Raw genomic sequence first — 17982 nt, 5'->3', positions numbered from 1 at the left:
CTATCCAGAGGAAATGCCTAGTTTTAAGTACAGAACAATGTTCCCTTCCAAAGTTCTTTCCTCATCTAAATTCCTCCTGCTATAGAGTTTATCTGCTAATCTTTCGCCCTCCATGATGGGAAATGATCTCTGATCTAAAAGAATTATTAGGTTGAATTATATGGAACTGTCACCATTCCACATTATTGATTTATTAAATGGCGACTTCATATGGTTCAATATAATATGTCACAAACCCAGTGGTGGAAAAGCAGCTTCCTTTTCATACTGGTTCTGAAACACATCTGAACAGCTTATTATGTTTACATTTGAGAAAAGTAGAGGAACAGACACTTTCTCATCACAAGTAAACTTCATTCGTTATCCACTTCCTGCTTACAGAGTGCTTTGTGTAAATATAACTTCCCTTAATTCACAGCAACACTGGGGAATGGATATCAGCACACTACTCAGCATGTCACTGTGGATATGCCCTGGAGTTAGGGGTGTATAACGGTCCACCGTGGTTCCAGCCTTTTGTTTAACAAGTTTTTCAATTAACAAAAAGAATAATGTCAAGAAACCCTTGCCATTCACTGTGGAAGATAGACTAGATAAGATGTGGTTCCACAAACACTGGGATCAAATGCATAGATGCCCGGGGACCACCCAGATCTCATATGCCCGGTGCGCTTCTGACAAGGACAAGAGGTCCTTGCACTTCTTTAACTTCTATTGGCTGAAACTCTTGTTAATTTCAGCTTGGTAGTCTGAGGCACCATTCCAGTTTCAATCCTGAGTTACTTTCCAGGCATAAAGACACACACAAAAAAACAAAAATATACCCAGAAAAATCTACCACAAAACCCAACAGATGAGAACAACGAATTTCGTTTATTTCATAGCCTCAAAGAAAACAACTGTGACAATTCTGCAGGTGTCATCAGGCCTGTCCTTTGTTCATTATTTCATGCAATAACTTTTTAACTTTTCAGTGAGTTCCTACTATGTGCCAGGCTCTGTCTGAGGCCAGGGTCAGCAAACTACCTGCCTGAGGGCCTATTCTGGCTCCCAGTCTGTTTTGGTAAATAAAGTTCATGCAACATAGCTACACTCATTCACTTACACATTGTGTATGGCTGCTTCCTGGTAGAGCTGAGTAGTTGTGATGAAAATCATGTGACCCACAAAGCCAGAGTATTTACTCTCTTACCATTGACATGAAAAGTTTGCTGACTCTATTCTAGAGAAAGAGGATATAGCATTAAAGAAGAGAAACAAAGTCCCCAGGTATCTTAAGAGGCTCCTGTTTAGAAGACTGCTGGATGAACACTTACTACTTAAACTAAGGGGCAGACCGAGCTTGACCCATGGGATCAAAGTCAGTGCCATTGCTGAGGGCTTGTAAGGAACAAGAACAGGGGTGACAGGTGTGGCGACAGATGTGCAAGAAGGGGTTAGAGGATTAGTTAATGTGGAAACCAGCTGGAACAGGCAGGCCCCGGGATTCCCACTGAGAGGTCCCCAAACACATGGCTGGGTTAGATGGAGTATGTATCAGAATCACCTGGAGACATCACTAAACAGGCAGGCTACTGGGCCCCACCCCAGAATCTAGACTTGAGTCCCTGAGGTGTGGCTAAGCTTCTACATTCTTAGCAGATGCCACCGGGTGATGCTGAAGCAGGTTTAGGTTTGAAAAGCACTGGATTAGTGTGGAGTTTTAGTGAACGGTTGGGGGTGCTCCCCACGAGGTCTGGCCTGAAGTCCGCTCGTGGCAGGTGAGAAGGGGGAAAGAATGTGGGCACAGACACACAGAGGTAGATGCAGTGAAAAGGCAGTTTATTGTCTATTAACACTGTACAGAGGAACAGAGAGAAGCTACAAGTACAGCATCGGCTGTTGCTGGCAGTGTTATTTCTGAAGTCAGCTTTTGTTTTGTTTTTCATCTGAAGGAGACAGAACAGTCAAAGTACACTTCAGGTTACAAAGTACAGCAGCTAGTCCAGCAAGTCTAGTTCAGAGTAAGCACGACAGTCTCCCGCCCCACCCATCCCACCCCCAACCAACCACAAAATGGATATATTTACAGAGATGTCACTCACCACGAGTGAGCTGCTAAAGCTGAACATTCCAATCAACAACCTACATTCACTGAAAAGCTGCAGCAGACACAACATTTTCTCGAACCCCTGTGTGATGGGATTAAGTCAGGAGCTTGAGAGGAGGAATGAATGTTCCAGGACTCCACCAAGGAGAGAACGCTTTCCAATTACCAGAGTGGGATGTCACAGAATTGGAGTTGGAGCTGCACATAGAATAGTTGAGATCAGGCATTGCCCGGTGGCCTCTTTGTACATAAAGACATGTTGCACAACCGAGTGACTGGATGTCTCCCTGACCACCTCATCTTGAAACTGAGAGGGTCCCATAGTAACAAGAGGCTAAGGGCACACTGGTTCTCCCTACCACTCTCAGGCAGTTACATAGCTCTTTCATTTTTGGAGTTGTTGTCATGGCAGCATGGTTCACAGATGGACTTGAGTTGGGCCTGTTGGAGGGATTCTGACAATGGAAAAACTAAAATGATTTGTCTGGGAACCAGAGGGGTTATTTTTCTTGAAAAGGAGAGTGTTTAGGACCCTGCCTTATTGGAAAAAAGGATCTTGGTCTTTTAGGGTAGCAGAAAATGACTCCATCCTAGGAAAGGATGCTTCCTGGGAGAAGAGTCTAAGAGGAGAAGGGAGCAGATGCTGAGGCTTGACCTCTGACCCCTGGTGTGAGTCAGAGGAACAGGTGTGAGTGAAGATATTCATGAGCCTGAGTATGACTGTGACGGGAACTCAAGAACTTTGGTAGAAAATTAAGGAAAAAATCTAAGAACTCTAAAAATTCATTATCTCCTTTGTGGATGGATAAGAATAATCCTTTCCAGTCTCTACTTAACTCTGGAAATAAGATGCAGCCTCGTTGATATTTACAAGGCCAATAACATTTGGTAGTTTCATACTGTTGGTTTATACATTCATGTATATTGTGTACATTATGCAGATGGCCAGATGCCTCTGACTCACCATTTCACATAAATAACTCAAATGTACCATAGTATTATAAGTGGTCCCTTAACCTCACAAGTCGCAATTACTCCTTAAATACGTGAAAGAGTTAGACTTTGATAATTGCTGGGCTTGGCTTTCATTTAAAACAGCTATCTCCTTCCAAAAGATCATTCTACATTATTAAAGGTGTGGCCCAGAGAGCTATCAAGCTGTATAACAGGTTATCTAATGACAGGTATAGAAAGTTTGATCGTACAACCTAGATCTGCTGGTGTAGGGGCAGGTCACAGGACCTCTGCTCATGCCTCCCAAGGTCTGGGCTAGTGTTACAGAACTCACTAGAAAGTTACCTTAATGGAATAGAGAAATAACTCAGTCAATCAAGGGTGTTTTCAAAGTCAAGCTTCATAACTCATCTAGATTTCATTATAAAAATATTTTTCCTTAAAAAAATAAACATAAACTATTCCATTTCTATAACCACTCCCTATTCCCCTCTATACCATGCCACTCATCTTAGACTGCAATGAATGGCACACCCCTCAGGGAAGGCTCAATCACAACATGTGAGCCCACCTCATTCGCTTTGCTTTTTGAGGCTCTGCCGACTGTGCTTAGAAACAGGCGCCCAGATCTAGGTAGGGGGTCCACAAGTTCACCTCCCTTAAGATGGGAAGGACTGCAGGAGGTCACACCTTGCATGAGACCCACCCCAGGAATGTCAGAGTGGGAGAGTGCAGGCTCAGATGGGAACACGAGGAAGTGTTTGATTAGCAGACAGGCAGAAGCAATGCCCAAGCTCCGCCTACTTTATTCCCCCTGGGTCAGAACTGCAAGGTTCTGCCTCAGGCTCCTGGGAGGAAATTCACAGCTCTAAAGAATGGCTGGGTAGGGGTGGGGAAGAGAATGTTGTGCTCATACAGCTTTGGAATACAACCTGTGATTTTGAAAGGACAGAAAAGAACATAAACAGCGATGCTAAGGCAAACTTTCAAATGGCACATCAGAACTCATTTTTTTTGTCATTCATTTTGTTAACATCACAAGGCAGATACATTCTGTAAACATATATACCATACAGTACATTAACCATAGGAACACAAAAGCCACCCTGTCATTCATTTCTTTCTGTGTTTCTGTTCTTTTACTCCAGAAGGACTGCCTGAAGTCTAGAGGGAATTTTGTAGTTCATGAGATGTACTTTTCTTTTGATAAAAATGCAATGACTTGCAAAAAATAGCCCCAGGTGACTAGTAAGAGGCAATATGGGGAAAAGATGAACCTGTAGAAACTTAGAAAATAGTCACAAAATATAAAAAAGTCATTAATTTCAGGAAACATTTTGTTTCCCTGCTTAGTAAAAGAGAGCACTGAAAATTCTTTTATAAAAGTTAAGGCTGCCCAGATCTTTGATGCAGAAAGTCTGTGGTCCCCCCAAAATACACATGGTATTTTCACACTGACAGCAAGTTTTTTGTGTACAGTTCAGACCTTTTAGACTGGAGTGGAGAGGGGACACAGAGGCCTATTTAAGTCATATAAAAATTAAGGGGTGGTAGGATGAGGCTGATCCAAGGATTCCCCAGGGAAATTACCCCTGGAAACTTTCAGGATGTAATTTTTATTCTAGCCTTTCTATATTCAAATAACAAGTATTTTGGTTTCTATTAAAATGGGGATTATATTATGGAGTGTGCTGAAGCTATGAAAATACAGATAAATAACAGCATCGTGCTCCTCATAAAAGATGGACTTTTCTTTTTCCCAAGAAAATGCAGGGAAGTTTTCCTGATAAGACCAGAAGAGGTCTTCACAATGAAGATGATCTGGTCTCAGGAATCCAAGATCTCATCCTGCTCATTACTTGGAGTTGTTTTGTGATATACACCATCATTCCATGTATGTGCTGGGTCATAATAATACTATCCAGTAACACAAGAGGTGCTTTCTGGTTCCTCATAAGCAGAGCTACATATACCTTGATTAATAAATTGAGGAGCTTCTAAAAGATTACATATCTACAGAGTTTCTGAAACTTATCTTTTAACCATGCTGAGAATTCTTGGTTTCAATGATGAATGTGCACACTGCAAAAGTACAACATAAAACTGTTTTTGCCTTGGAATGCTTTTTGTTGTAAACAAAGTAAAATTGCAGGAGATGAGAATATTCCCACAAGGTATGGGCCCTTTGGTGGGCTGAGCTCCACAAGTGGGTCTGGTAACAGAGATGGCTAAGCTTCTAGATTTTAAGCGAGAGCAAAAGTAAGTCCTCCATGCATATTTTGCCTGTGTTCGTCTGTGTTTTACACTGACAGAGTTTTTTTTTTTTTTTAAAGGAAGAACTGATTTAGTGATTCAGTTTTTGCCTCTATCACCGTATTCCCGCCACCTCTTTTGCTACTCACTGGTTCACTGGCATTAAATAAATGGTCATCATCAAGGGTGTTCTATGATCCCTTGAAATGAAATTCTGAACGAAGTGAAAAGAAAGAAGCTGTTTTCAGACTTGGCCTCAACATTTTGCTCCAGAGATGATACTGTATCTCTAGGAAATTATATAGAGATATCTCCCCCCTTTTAAAAAAACTTACCCCTAACCAAATAAAAGTTTCCTTGCATTTAGGAAAAACACATTTATCACCAGAAAAAGTAACATGGACTAGGTGAGAATCAGAAGCCGATACGCGTCATTAACATTTCAGAGTCAAATCAAATCAACTCTAGAATTTGTTTGTATTTTCTGAAAGCCTTTGGATAGTTTTAGGAAACCATGATTGGGGTTTGGCCAGAAAGGAATTCCTAATGTCTTATCCTCTTTACTCTCAATATTAAATGATATCACTGGACACTGTCAAATCACTTTTAGAGGCAACTAATGTTGCTTATATAAGGAAAATAATATAATTGTAAGTAAATAAAGCACAGACTGAAAAAAGAAAATCCCCTTTCTTTTGTCCTATTGCACATCAAAGGGAAAAAAAAAGTCAAGGGTATACAAGTCACCATGATTTTTCAGGATATGCAAGATGTATGTTTACCATTTTAACTCTAAAAGAATCTTTTAATTTCATGCCATTGAGAATCTACTTATAAGTAAATGAAATGTCCCTTCTTTCCCTCTTCCCATTTAAAAGGGTTCTATGATTTGGAAAGAAAGTCCAACTATGACCTCAAAAATGACCATGGTTTTATATTCATAGCTTTCTTACTGATTCTCTAATTAGTCTGGTAATGTAGGTCAACACCCTGAATTTTTGAAGGGCGTGATGCCATACCTCATGAAGTTTGTACAGAGACAATGCCAGCACCAGCAGGAAAGGTAGAATGTTGACAGTCACAATTCTGTTTATATATTCACTATGAAAGACAGTTCCTTTTTGCTGTAGATGCGATTATAGGTCTCATCCCATTAAAGAACTGGCTGACTCTGAATCCCCCACTGTGACAGGAAAATGAGGCAAGCTATACAAATATATATGCCATATTCAAACACATCTTCATTTTTTGTGGCCACACATCATTTTTCATAAAGGTAACACGTCTTACTTGAAAAACCACTTAAATCATAAGTTTCCCTAGTAAAAGCAGAGAATGAGTTTTAATTCATATAATCTGCTAATCCCTATACTAATTATTGATAAATGAGAGCACAGAACATCACTGGTCTGTTAGATCTCATGTGTGGTGTTGTAATGAGAGGTACAGAAACTTTTCTTCATGAAAAACTAACTCACTGATGGGAGCTTAGGTCAGATCAGGGAATTATCTGTCCTGAGAGACTCTGGTTCTGTTTATCAAACAACACGCCCAAGGCTAAATTCTATCATTCCATTCACTAACTGTGCTTTTAAAAACTCATACTGAATAATCTTCATCCTCAAGTGAAGGAAAAAGAAAAAAAAAGATATGGGAAACGTTTAGATTATTTCTTTCTAAATAAATTATTAAAATCAGAGATTGTCCAAAACATTGAAGCTGCTTTCTTTTTCTATACAGATAGGTTTCTCTGGCTTGTCTTCTTCTTTTTAAATGATGCTTAAACAAGCATTTACTGAGGAGTGCGAAGCTGAAAGTGGTGAGGTTTATAGGCAGCAAAACCAGATATTATTTCTAGATAATTGAGCAGTTTTATAAAAAAAAACAGCTGCTTTGCTGAACCTGAGATTTAGAGAGAATTCCCTCAGCTGTTCAAAATCAAGCCATGGATGGAATCACCTTAGAAAGTAGAACTTAGCTCATTATTTTTTTCCTTTTTAAACTTTTTTTGGTTTACATATTGGTGATAAAATGACTTATTTTGTGCTCGTTAAATGTAATTGTTTGAAAACTAAAAAATATTGTTTTTCCCCCTGCTAACTGGAATAAGTACAATTTCAAGCCAATATATTAAAAATAATCAATTTAGCACTAAAAAAGCTATTTAGGACAAATTGAGTTGGTTCTGTAATAAAATTCTCTCCAGGCCACTTTGCTTTTGCCTCCTCTCAACACTCTTCACAGAAGTAGAACTTGATCTAGTACATCTTATCACATATTTTTTAAAATTAGGTTCTATGGAACATGGATAAATTTGTGAATTATCTGCAACAATACTAAGAACATTTGGCAAAAACTTAAAAGATATATTTGTTTTAAAATCAATTCAAATGCTACAGCTTTATTTCATTGCTCTATTATTATTTTACTATATTGCTTCCCTTTGGTTCTTTTATACCAGTGGCTATTTGCTTTGGGAGAAATGCTAAGAATTTAAAGAACTGTTCATTGTGTTCCAGATAAAAACCACCCTTGATGTTCTGGAATCTTTATAAGTTGAGGAAACGATGCTTGAAGAAGCTCAGTTATGTGCCATTCACTCCATCAGTATTTATGGAATGAATTAAAAGTGCTTAGGGTGATAAGACAGATCTTTCTTCATCTTTGAAACTTTTTTTGTCTCTCTACATTTTAAAGTTTAATTTTGCGGGGTGGATAAACCTACACGGTGAAGGTACAGGTAACATTCTCTTTTTCGTGGGGACATAAAGAAAAGAGTCCAGATGGAAAGCTCTGGAATCAACAGGGCAGGTGAATGAAGAATTAATTCAGGAACAGCACCGTCCACAATGGATGGACCGGAAGCATCCCAGCAACCACTGTAGGTCAGGAGTGTTTTACAAATATGGTCACTACAGAGAAACGTCTCAAAATGACCACTTCATTGAAAATAGATTAACGGAATATATCCATGAAAAAGAAAACAATATAAAAATTGACACTTTTTTTTTAGAGAATAAAAGCAAGGTTCGTGGATTCGCCTAAGTTTGGAGATCACTACTGATGCTCAAAACAATGCTTGTTTCATGTCCTTAGAAAGTTAAAAATGGTGCTTCTCATATAAAGGGCCCATCAGTTAAGTCATAAGAAAGAGAGACAGCTGTTGATGGGCAGGTTATGGAATTAGTCCCTACAATTCAGCTGTAACAAGCACTGGGTTCTTTTTCTTTTACATCAACTTCATTTCAGTTTTATCAGAAGGAAAGCCAGAGATGCACAATACTGTAACCTGGAAGCTTATGTAAGGCAGCAAAAAGCATCACCCTAGATCGAACAAACTAAGTAAGGTCCACTTTTGGCTACACCAGCGTCTGGCTAGACCCCACAGCATTTTGCCACATAAAATGTAAAAGCAAAGATCCACAGTAAGGGAGGCAAGTGAGAAATCAGCAACCTGGCGATGTGTGACTACATGATAGGAACATGACAAAACGATTCCCCTGGTGCCCACGGGTTCAATTCCAGTCAAATGAATTAAGGCTACGAGATCACTGGCTGATATGAAGAGTCCATTCCAATCGAGCAGTAAGGAACCAATTCCCTCTTGAAGACACAAGGAAAAGTTTAGAGGAAAAGCAAGTTCTTGGAAAGAGTGAAGCACACACATGCATGTTGTCTCTGAGCTGAGGAAACTGGAGAAAAAAACGAAAGGGGAAAAAAAATAAGAGGGATCAAAGCAATCCAACTGCAAGGCAAGGCAGGTGTTTGCTTCCAGTTCACAGTATCGCAGTTAGTGGTACAGTGAGGTCTACGTAAGTGGTGGAGAGCACAGAGGCTGCCCGGAAGAAAGGGGGAGAAAGAAGTGGTCACATGACAACACAGCACTGACAGCGCTTTTTCTTTTGGGTACCTGGGGCTGGCTCCGTGGCCAAGCTCTCTTCCTTCCCTTCAGGGGATGAGGGCTCAGTGGTGTCTGAGATGGGTCTCCCGGACACCAGCTCGGCTGCATTCCCATCAATGGTGGACACGTCTGTCACTGTCTTCTCCCTCAATGACTTCTCATCATCTTCGTCAATGAGGACCAACTCAGCCTTGATGGTTTCATCATAGCCTAGCACCTTCTTCGTCTCCTCTTCATCCTCGATATTTTGGTAGCCCATGAAAATCATGGTGACCGGCTGATCCAAGTTTGCCTCCGGCCCTTCAGTGCTGGGGGCTGGAGCCTGCTGCCCTGGGTTCCCAGAAGAATGATCTTTCCTAGACTTATGGACCATTTCTAACTTGGCTTCTTTGCAGAGCATGTGTTCCTTAGGGTGGCTGAGGCTCCCATCTGCAATCCCAGTCCTTTCTGACACGTGCCCTCCTCTTAAGCTTGATTGTCCAGCTTTCTGAATAAGCTCTTCTACATCCTTTGAGCTTAATGTGTGCACTCCATTTTCTACTATGGTGCCTCCTGAGTGCACCTCATACACTACTTTGGTACCATCATCAAAGACTTTGACTCCTCTCTGATGGACCCCCTCTGGGCCAATGGTGGATGTAGAGAGAATCTTGGTCTCTCCTGTTTGTTTGTCTTTCTCCACATTAATTTCCATGGCGTACACAGCTTGAATGAAAACAAGAGAAAGGAAGTGCATGTTACAACAAAAAAAGCCAGTGAATGGTTAATTGCCAAACAGACAAAAAAAACGGTGTTGTGCCCTTTCTAGTCTAACCACCAAGCATCTTGAGTGTTAGCGTGAGTGCACCGTGGACAGAGGTGGTTATATATGTGTTTTAATACAGCAGCTAAATGCACTGGGAAGACACGTGTACAGAGTTTCCATTTCTCAATGGCACTCAAACTTCCAAGGAAGAGGAGCTAAATAAGGCCACGAGCGACTGTTGAGATCCAGTGCGACACATTTCAGGGAAGCTGATGACATGCGAGTTCACCTTGATTGGGAGTGTACCCTAGACTTAGACAATTTTAAAGTCCTTGGTTAGGATGTAACCTAGTTCCAAAATCTTAAATCTTTTTAAAGAACTCTTTTACCAAGTGTTCTTTTTTTTTTTTTTTGACATTTCCCTTTTCTGTGAATGGAGATTATGCGAAGGGTTTTGCAAGACGGCACATGGCCATCCTTTACGGTACTCTAAAAGAGGACATTTCCAAAAATGGAAAGCTATGAAAGGAGTCAGATTATATGCTCTGTGGGCTTCAGTCACTTAGCTAGGTTTCTAAGACAAGAACTAGAAGAAGAAAGACTAGGGGGGGCGTTATCCCACGACACGGGAATTCGAGGACAGCGCTCACAGAAGGCCTCTTTCTTCCCCCATGAACACACTGCCAAGCCCTCAAGGTCCTGCCCCATGCTGTCACCCCCAGCTGCTGCCTCCTCTCTGTTCCACTGTCATCACTCACCTGAGATACTACTCCGTCTTTCCTAGATGATGATCACAAGAGCTTCCTACCTGGTCTTCCCAGGCACCACTCTCAGCCTCTCCAACATCCCAAATCCTGGGGCCAGTCTGAGCTTCCCCAGGACCAGCTCTTTCCTGTCCTGTAAACCCTCACGACACTCCATACTTTCTAACCTATTGCCTCAGAGGCTCCCCATGAGGCACATGTTCTGGATGGGAAGACACTTGGCCTCGGACCCATGGAGCCAACTGTCCCTTGACACCCGTTCCCTGAATGACCCACAGATACATTGACCTCTGCAGCTTCAAAACTGAGTCCATCTTCTCTCAAAGCTCCCCAGAGTTTTGGTGAGAGCAAAGTCTTGGTGGGACAAGCATAGTCTTGGTGAGAAGTAATACCTAGTCTCTCAAGCAAGAAGCCTCAGAATCATACTTGACTTTCCCTTTTCTTCCTAATTCCCCATCATCAAACAACTGCTGAAACTAATTCTACTTCAGATCCATCCCCATGCATCTCCTCACCATTATCTCTGTCACCACTGCCTTAGACCAGACCTTCTGCACAGCAACCTGTGTCTGATTTCTATCTGCTACTTCTGTCATTTCACTTCCAGAGGGCCAAAGGAGAGGAAAATGGTTTTTACAAAAAAAAAAAAAAGAATTTATATTGATGTACAGCAGATATCAAAGCAATATTGTAAAGCAATTATCCTTCAATTAAAAATAATTTTTTTAAAAAGAATTGTTATGAAAAATAAGAAAGGAAAGAAAAAACTTACAAGTAAAGGCAAGAAAGAATTTAAGAAAGAGAAAAGGAAAGAAACAAGAATACCCAGCAGAGATCATACATGGTCCACGAAGTCTAAAATATTTATGATCTGGCCCTGTATAGTAAAAGCCAGCCGACCGCTGTTAGCCTAGGCTCCACCCTGCCCACAGAGTTATCTTACTTAAAAACTCTCCATCAGCTCCTGTGTCTGCAGAGGGCAAACACCAAACTCCTTAGCTTGGCATATAATTCCCTTGGCATTTGTCTGCAACCTTCCTTTCTTATCTTGCTTTGCCTTGCAGCCTCTCTCATTCCACATGCGCTCAGGCCATAACAGAGGTCTCACTGTTTCCAGGACATCTTTCCACGACCATTTAAATCTATGCTGTCCCTCTGCCTAGACTGTTTTGTCCCTTCTCCACTAACAGACTCTAGAGTCTGGTGTCACATCTCTGCTTGTCATCGCCGTTGAGTTCCTATCTCTTTCTGAACTATAAGTTCCCCACTGTGTTAAAAAGATCCAAACTATCTTTCCAATCAACGTTTTGTTGTTTCCTTACCCTGTACAGCAGCTAAAAAACACCATCTTACACCTAACATTTCCTGCTTTTAAGATTCCTTTCTCTTGAAATGTCCTACTTTTGAGTTTCTTTATATCCAAATGTGACTCATCCACTGATCCCCAGGTCAACTGCACCCTCTTCCATGAACTTTCTTTGATCACCCCATTTCTAAGATATCCCTCTCTTCTCAAGATTCTCTGAACACTTCCTCTAAACTGAGGGCACCTAACACTGTCCAGTCAGTAATATAATTATTTGTGGGAATGTTTTATTAGCTCCACAGATTTTTAGGATCCTGGAAGGCTAGCTTTTTGCCTGGCATCTTTCAGAGATTCCCCCCGCCCCAAACACCTACCTTAGAGCCTTTTGGATAGAAGGTACCTGCTAATCATACCTGTGAAACAAATGCTACTAATTGAAAAGTCTAATTGGTTGTTTTAATCTAGTGACAAATAGTTTATATGACACCGATGAAAAGGTATACACAGTGATTAATGCTTGTACTGGGTGAAGAATAACAATGGTATTTTGTCTGCTTATAAGATACAATCTGACATGGTTAACACTTAACTAAGAAGATTTTGAAACAAATTCCAATGCTTTATTTTCATTGTGTCCGTTTTGAAAGTTTCACTTGCTCAGCACAAAGATCTTGAGTTTCTTTAAGTGACACAGTGGGAAGCCAACCAATATTTGTCAAAAAGGTACATCAGCTCATACAATGACGGTGATATCAAGAGAACTATGTCTGTTATTTCCTGATTTTCCATAAAATGTGTTATCAAATAGAATAGGCATTTAAAATCTTTTTTTCCAGTGGTCATGTATGGATGTGAGAGTTGGACTGTGAAGAAAGCTGAGCGCCGAAGAACTGACGCTTTTGAACTGTGGTGTTGGAGAAGACTCTTGAGAGACCCTGGGACTGCAAGGAGATCCAACCAGTCCATCCTAAAGGAGATCAGTCTTGGGTGTTCACTGGAAGGACTGATGCTGAATACTTTGGACTGAACTCCAATACTTTGGCCACCTCATGCAAAGAGTTGACTCATCGGAAAAGACTCTGATGCTGGGAGGGACTGGGGGCAGGAGGAGGAGGGGACGACAGAGGATGAGATGGCTGGGTGGCATCACTGACTCGATGGACATGAGTTTGTGTAAATTCCGGGAGTTGGTGATGGACAGGGAGGCCTGACGTGTTGCGATTCGTGGGGTTGCAGAGTCAGACACAACTGAGCGACTGAACTGAACTGAATGGGCTCCAAGAACCTGTTCTTTAAATATTACATTTATATTAAAAGGCACAGTTTTGGGATAAAATATTGCATCCTATCACTATTAACACACTCATGGGACATGTTTAAAAATAAGCAATATAATAATGATGGACAGAGGAGCCTGGTGGACTACAGGTCCATGGGACTGCAAAGAGTCAGACGTGACTTTGCAACTGAACTGCAACAGTAGCAATAATGATTGTCAGTTAATAGATATAAAACCCCAAACCATCCAGGAATATGTGAGCCAAATGATACACTGAGCTGTAATCAATACAGAGTATGGAATAAAACATTTCTACTTTTATATCCATATCTGATAGGATACACATTATTAACATAGGAATCTTTAGGGATATCCCTCCCTCTCTCTGCCCACCAATGAGAATGCTATCCTTTGTGGTCCAATTTTCCCTTCTCCACCATCCTAATGTCCAAACTCAGCCGGACCTTGCCTATTCCTAGAATCAGAGACTGGACTAAAAGGAGGGATAATGGGGAGAATGTCTTTGCTGCTGCTGCTGCTGCTGCTGCTGCTGCTGCTAAGTCCCTTCAGTCGTGTCTGACTCTAATGGTTAATCAGATCCATACAATTAAGAGCTGAGAAAGGAGGAGTTTAATGGAAGAGACAGTAAAAGCTCTGTGAAAGATGGCTACTGCTACTACTGCTAAGTCACTTCAGTCGTGTCCGACTCTGTGCGACCCCAGAGATGGATCTCCAGGCAAGAACACTGGAGTGGGTTGCCATTTCCTTCTCCAATGCATGAAAGTGAAAAGTGAAAGTGAAGTCGCTCAGTCTTGTCCAACCCTCAGCGATCCCATGGACTGCAGCCTACCAGGCTCCTCCATCCATGGGGTTTTCCAGGCAAGAGTACTGGAGTGGGGTGCCATTGCCTTCTCCGTGAAAGATGGCTAAGGAGGGGATATTCTGTGGCAGTGAATGATGCTTTGGAGAGTTACTTGTGGAGGGAAGAAAAGGGAATGTGAGAAGTCCTTCTGGGTGGAGATATGAATTGGATCCCTTTCAACATCCTTCAGAAGAAACAGGTAAAAAAGAACAGAGTTTCTTTTCAGTGGGTTTTCTTTTTTTGCCTGTGATTTTATGCTACATTTTGTGAAGTGTGAGATAACTCTGGGTGTGAACCACAAGTGACATGGATTCATTAGGGTTACAGATTAATATTTATATAATACACACTGTTCTTTCAATATTTCTAGAATTTGAAAGTAGAATACTTTAAGACATTTTTATAATAAAAAAAGCTTAGATAGATGATGCCATAAAAGACAACATTCATATGTATTTTTCCCCCAGATAAGACCTGGGGCTTTAAAGAAACCACAGATTTTTAGTAGATTTCTTCAGGTTTGGTCTCCCATTCCTTGTCTGCCTTCACTCTTTTCTCTTTAGTAAGGCAACTCAGGCAAACACTTCGAGAAGCTTGAGCTTACACAAAGGCAATATTTTCGTTTATTTTTTGGTTTTCTTTTGAGATTTATTGAGATATTATTGACATATAACATATGTTAGCTTAAGATGTATGATGCGATGATTTGATATACATATATACTGCAGAATGATTACCAAAATAAGGTTAGCTGGCCCCTTCACCCCTTACATAATTGCCAATTTTAGGGGTAACTTTAAAGATCTACTCTCTTAAGACAATATTTAGACTTCATGGATACACATATGAGAATGTTACTAGACATTCAGAAAACCACAAAGTGTGAACATTTTTCTTAAATGTGTTGTTTGTGAATAAGTATTTCTATTTTGCTTCAGCTCTTAGCCAATAATATCCCAAATGTGCACGAGGGTGGATATGAACCAGCAGGAAGATAAGATTTACATTTTGTTTAGGAGGCATGCACACAATTTTTAAAACTCTTCTGCTTTTTACTGCTGCCAAAGACCTCTCCCTTACATCATGCCCTCCTCTCTAACCACAGTGAACACTCTCTAATCTGCCCTTTTCTTCCCACAAGTTTCCCCATGCCACAGGTACATGACGATGAAGATCGTAAGGGCTTGATATCTGTGCCATCTTATTGGAAAAAAAAAATGAGGAGAAGGGTACTGCTCAGGGAAGGAAACTTTCTGGAGAGCCCTTGAAAGAGATTTTGAAAGAGCTGCATGGACATAAAGAAAAGTATTCGAGGAAGGACCAGGTAACAGAAAAAAAGGAAAGAGTCCAGTAGATGTTCCAGTGATGGGTTGATTGGAGTCTGGAAGTATGTCTTTATAAAATGATATAAGTATTGATTTTCAAGTATCACACACTGACAACAGTGAGACTGGAGGACACAAGCATGTTTGTTCTGCCTTCCAACATCCCAGCGAGAGAGCAAGTAGTATCTCCATTTTGCTAATGAAGAATAAGAAGCAAAGGGGCCAGTTTCTGCAAAGGGATACAAATGGATGGCATCACTGGTACTGTGACTTTGAGCTCTGTGTTTGGTTTCCTTGGTTTTTCTCCCCCACAGCTCCTTCATCCATAGAAGGGCCACCTTGGAGAAGCAGAGATACCCTAATGGGGTTGATGAGCCTAGTTTCTAGGTTCTGAAAAGACCCAAGTATGAGCAAGAGTGGAAGGCCTCCAAGAAAGATGCCCGGACACCACAGGGCCCAGAAAGAGGGTGTGAAGAACACAGAATGCTTGATTCCAGGTCAAACCTGCTGCCCTGGCTCTTTGCGCCCTCTTGTCCCCTGTCACCTTCAGCCTGGACAAACACAGCAGCTGCAAGGGCCCTAAGGGACCCAGGGGAAAGGAAACAAGAGGACCCGACACAGGTAAGGGGAAAGTGACACAAACTGGCAAGATTCCATTTCAGAATCAAGCCAAGAGCACACAAGACAGAACCCTGCCCCATGAAGACGGAACTTTTGATTATTGTTAAATTCCTTGACCCAGGCTGCTCCCAGCTCACTTCCCTTGACTCACTGTTATCAGTGGGTGGAATAATAAAGTTGAGGGTCCATGTGTAAAGTATAAAAATCATGTCCCATGGTCATCAGTCATCATATGGGAGGTGTCATAGGAAGGGAGAAAGTGAGTCTGAATTCCTATCCAGGTCACATCTCAATTTGGGGCCTCATTTTCCCGACTGGTACAATGAAGGGTAAGTAGCTCTTTTTTTTTTTAATTCAAGTATAGCTGATTTACAATGTTGTGTTAAGTTTCTGGTGTACAGTGAAGTGATTCAGTTATAGAAATATTAATGTATATATATATATGTGTGTGTGTGTGTGTGTGTGAGTATACATGGTATCCAGCTTTGATATTCCATGCTGCCATGGAGAGCCCACGTGGCCTGTGAGTCAGTGACGTATCAAATCCAAGAGGAGGGAGCGCGATGGACAATCAGACCACGACCACCACCCAGCAGTGAGATCTTCCCTGTGTAATACACATCAAGTGGCTGGCAACGTACCATGTGGAAGAAAAACAATACATACACTTGGCTTATTGAATGAATATATACACATGCATCTCTTTGAGCATAAGACTATATATATGCATTTATGTTCACTCCTCTTGAGGTGGGAAATATAAAATTAGCACTGTGATGTCAAAAATGATGAAAATGGGGATATTCATTTAGAGTGAATCCTTCCTCTCATCCCAGAGAGCAATCTCTAACTTCAAAACCCAACAATCAAACATTTCTTCAAATCAAATGTTTTCCCAAGACACTGTGCTTTTAATAAAAATAAGTCAGCCAGGGCATAATGGTGAAGGACAGCAAAGTTCAGTTGCTCAGTCGTGTCTGACTCTTTATGACGACATGGACTGCAGCATGCCAGGCTTCCCTGTCCATCACCAACTTCCAGAGCTTACTCAAACTCATGTCTATTGAGTTGGTGATGCCATCTAGCAAGAGCCAAAGCCAATTTCTCATATTGACTTTGCTTCAGTCTTTTTGGTCAAGAAGGGCAGTTTACAGCTTGAGAAGTGTTGGAAAGAATACTGCTAAGAGGTAACTGAAACCCAGGACTGCTAAGATGTACCTGAAACCCAGGTGAATAGAGAAGATTGGAAGATAATAAAACTCCCAGGGATACAACTGCTCACAGTGCTTTGGGTCCTGTGCCCCAGTTCCCACATCAATGAATTTGTCCCAAGGATTTCATATACCAGGAAAGGCAGTGGAGGCAGAAATGCCAAGTTCAAATTTTCAAAACTGAGAAGGAAGGAATTCCATAAACTATATATAAATAGCTGGACATCATGGCTGGCTAAACTCTAGAATCAATTCTGAAAGAGCAGAAGCTGGGCACATTAATCTCAATTTTTTTTTTCCTTCAAGGTCTCTAGACAGATTAGACAAATGACAGATAAAAAGCACATTGGATCATCATAAAGTCCCTATTGTCCTTATGTGGATGAGACAGAAACATGTGCCATGAGTGTTAGGACAACAGCCAGAACTTGTTACTGGTTGGAGGGCCATGCCCCATAGGTGCCGGGTAAGGATTCCCCAGGGCCAGGAGGATCCCTAACGGTGAGCTCCAGGCTTCTGACTTTTTATCAAACTGTGCAACAATTTTATCAATGAAATGATGATAAATAATGCCAGTTTGCTTTTCAGATCTGAGATGATACTAAACCGAGAGGAAAAGTGAGGGTGTTTGGAGCCCCAACCATGAGCTGTAAAAATCCAGACAACAAAGAG

The 17982-nt window shown here is 41.2% G+C and overlaps 1 protein-coding gene across 6 annotated transcripts in view; it reads right to left on the bottom strand.

The window, feature by feature from the left end:
• The window catches only part of AKAP2 (A-kinase anchoring protein 2), a 515799-nt gene that overhangs the window by 209934 nt on the left and 287883 nt on the right, over positions 1–17982 (bottom strand). For 4 of the 6 annotated variants that reach the window (XM_027550476.1, XM_027550479.1, XM_027550477.1 and 1 more), the window contains one exon: positions 9207–9902. The exons of the other annotated variants lie outside the window; for them this stretch is intronic. In XM_027550476.1, coding sequence (XP_027406277.1) covers positions 9207–9902 — 696 coding nt within the window. The remainder of the gene's footprint in view (positions 1–9206; positions 9903–17982) is intronic. 6 annotated transcript variants of the gene reach the window in all.

This window comes from Bos indicus x Bos taurus, chromosome 8 (genome assembly GCF_003369695.1).
Source record: "Bos indicus x Bos taurus breed Angus x Brahman F1 hybrid chromosome 8, Bos_hybrid_MaternalHap_v2.0, whole genome shotgun sequence".
Classification (NCBI taxonomy): Eukaryota; Metazoa; Chordata; class Mammalia; order Artiodactyla; family Bovidae; genus Bos; species Bos indicus x Bos taurus.
This window is presented reverse-complemented; position numbering and strand designations above follow the sequence as displayed.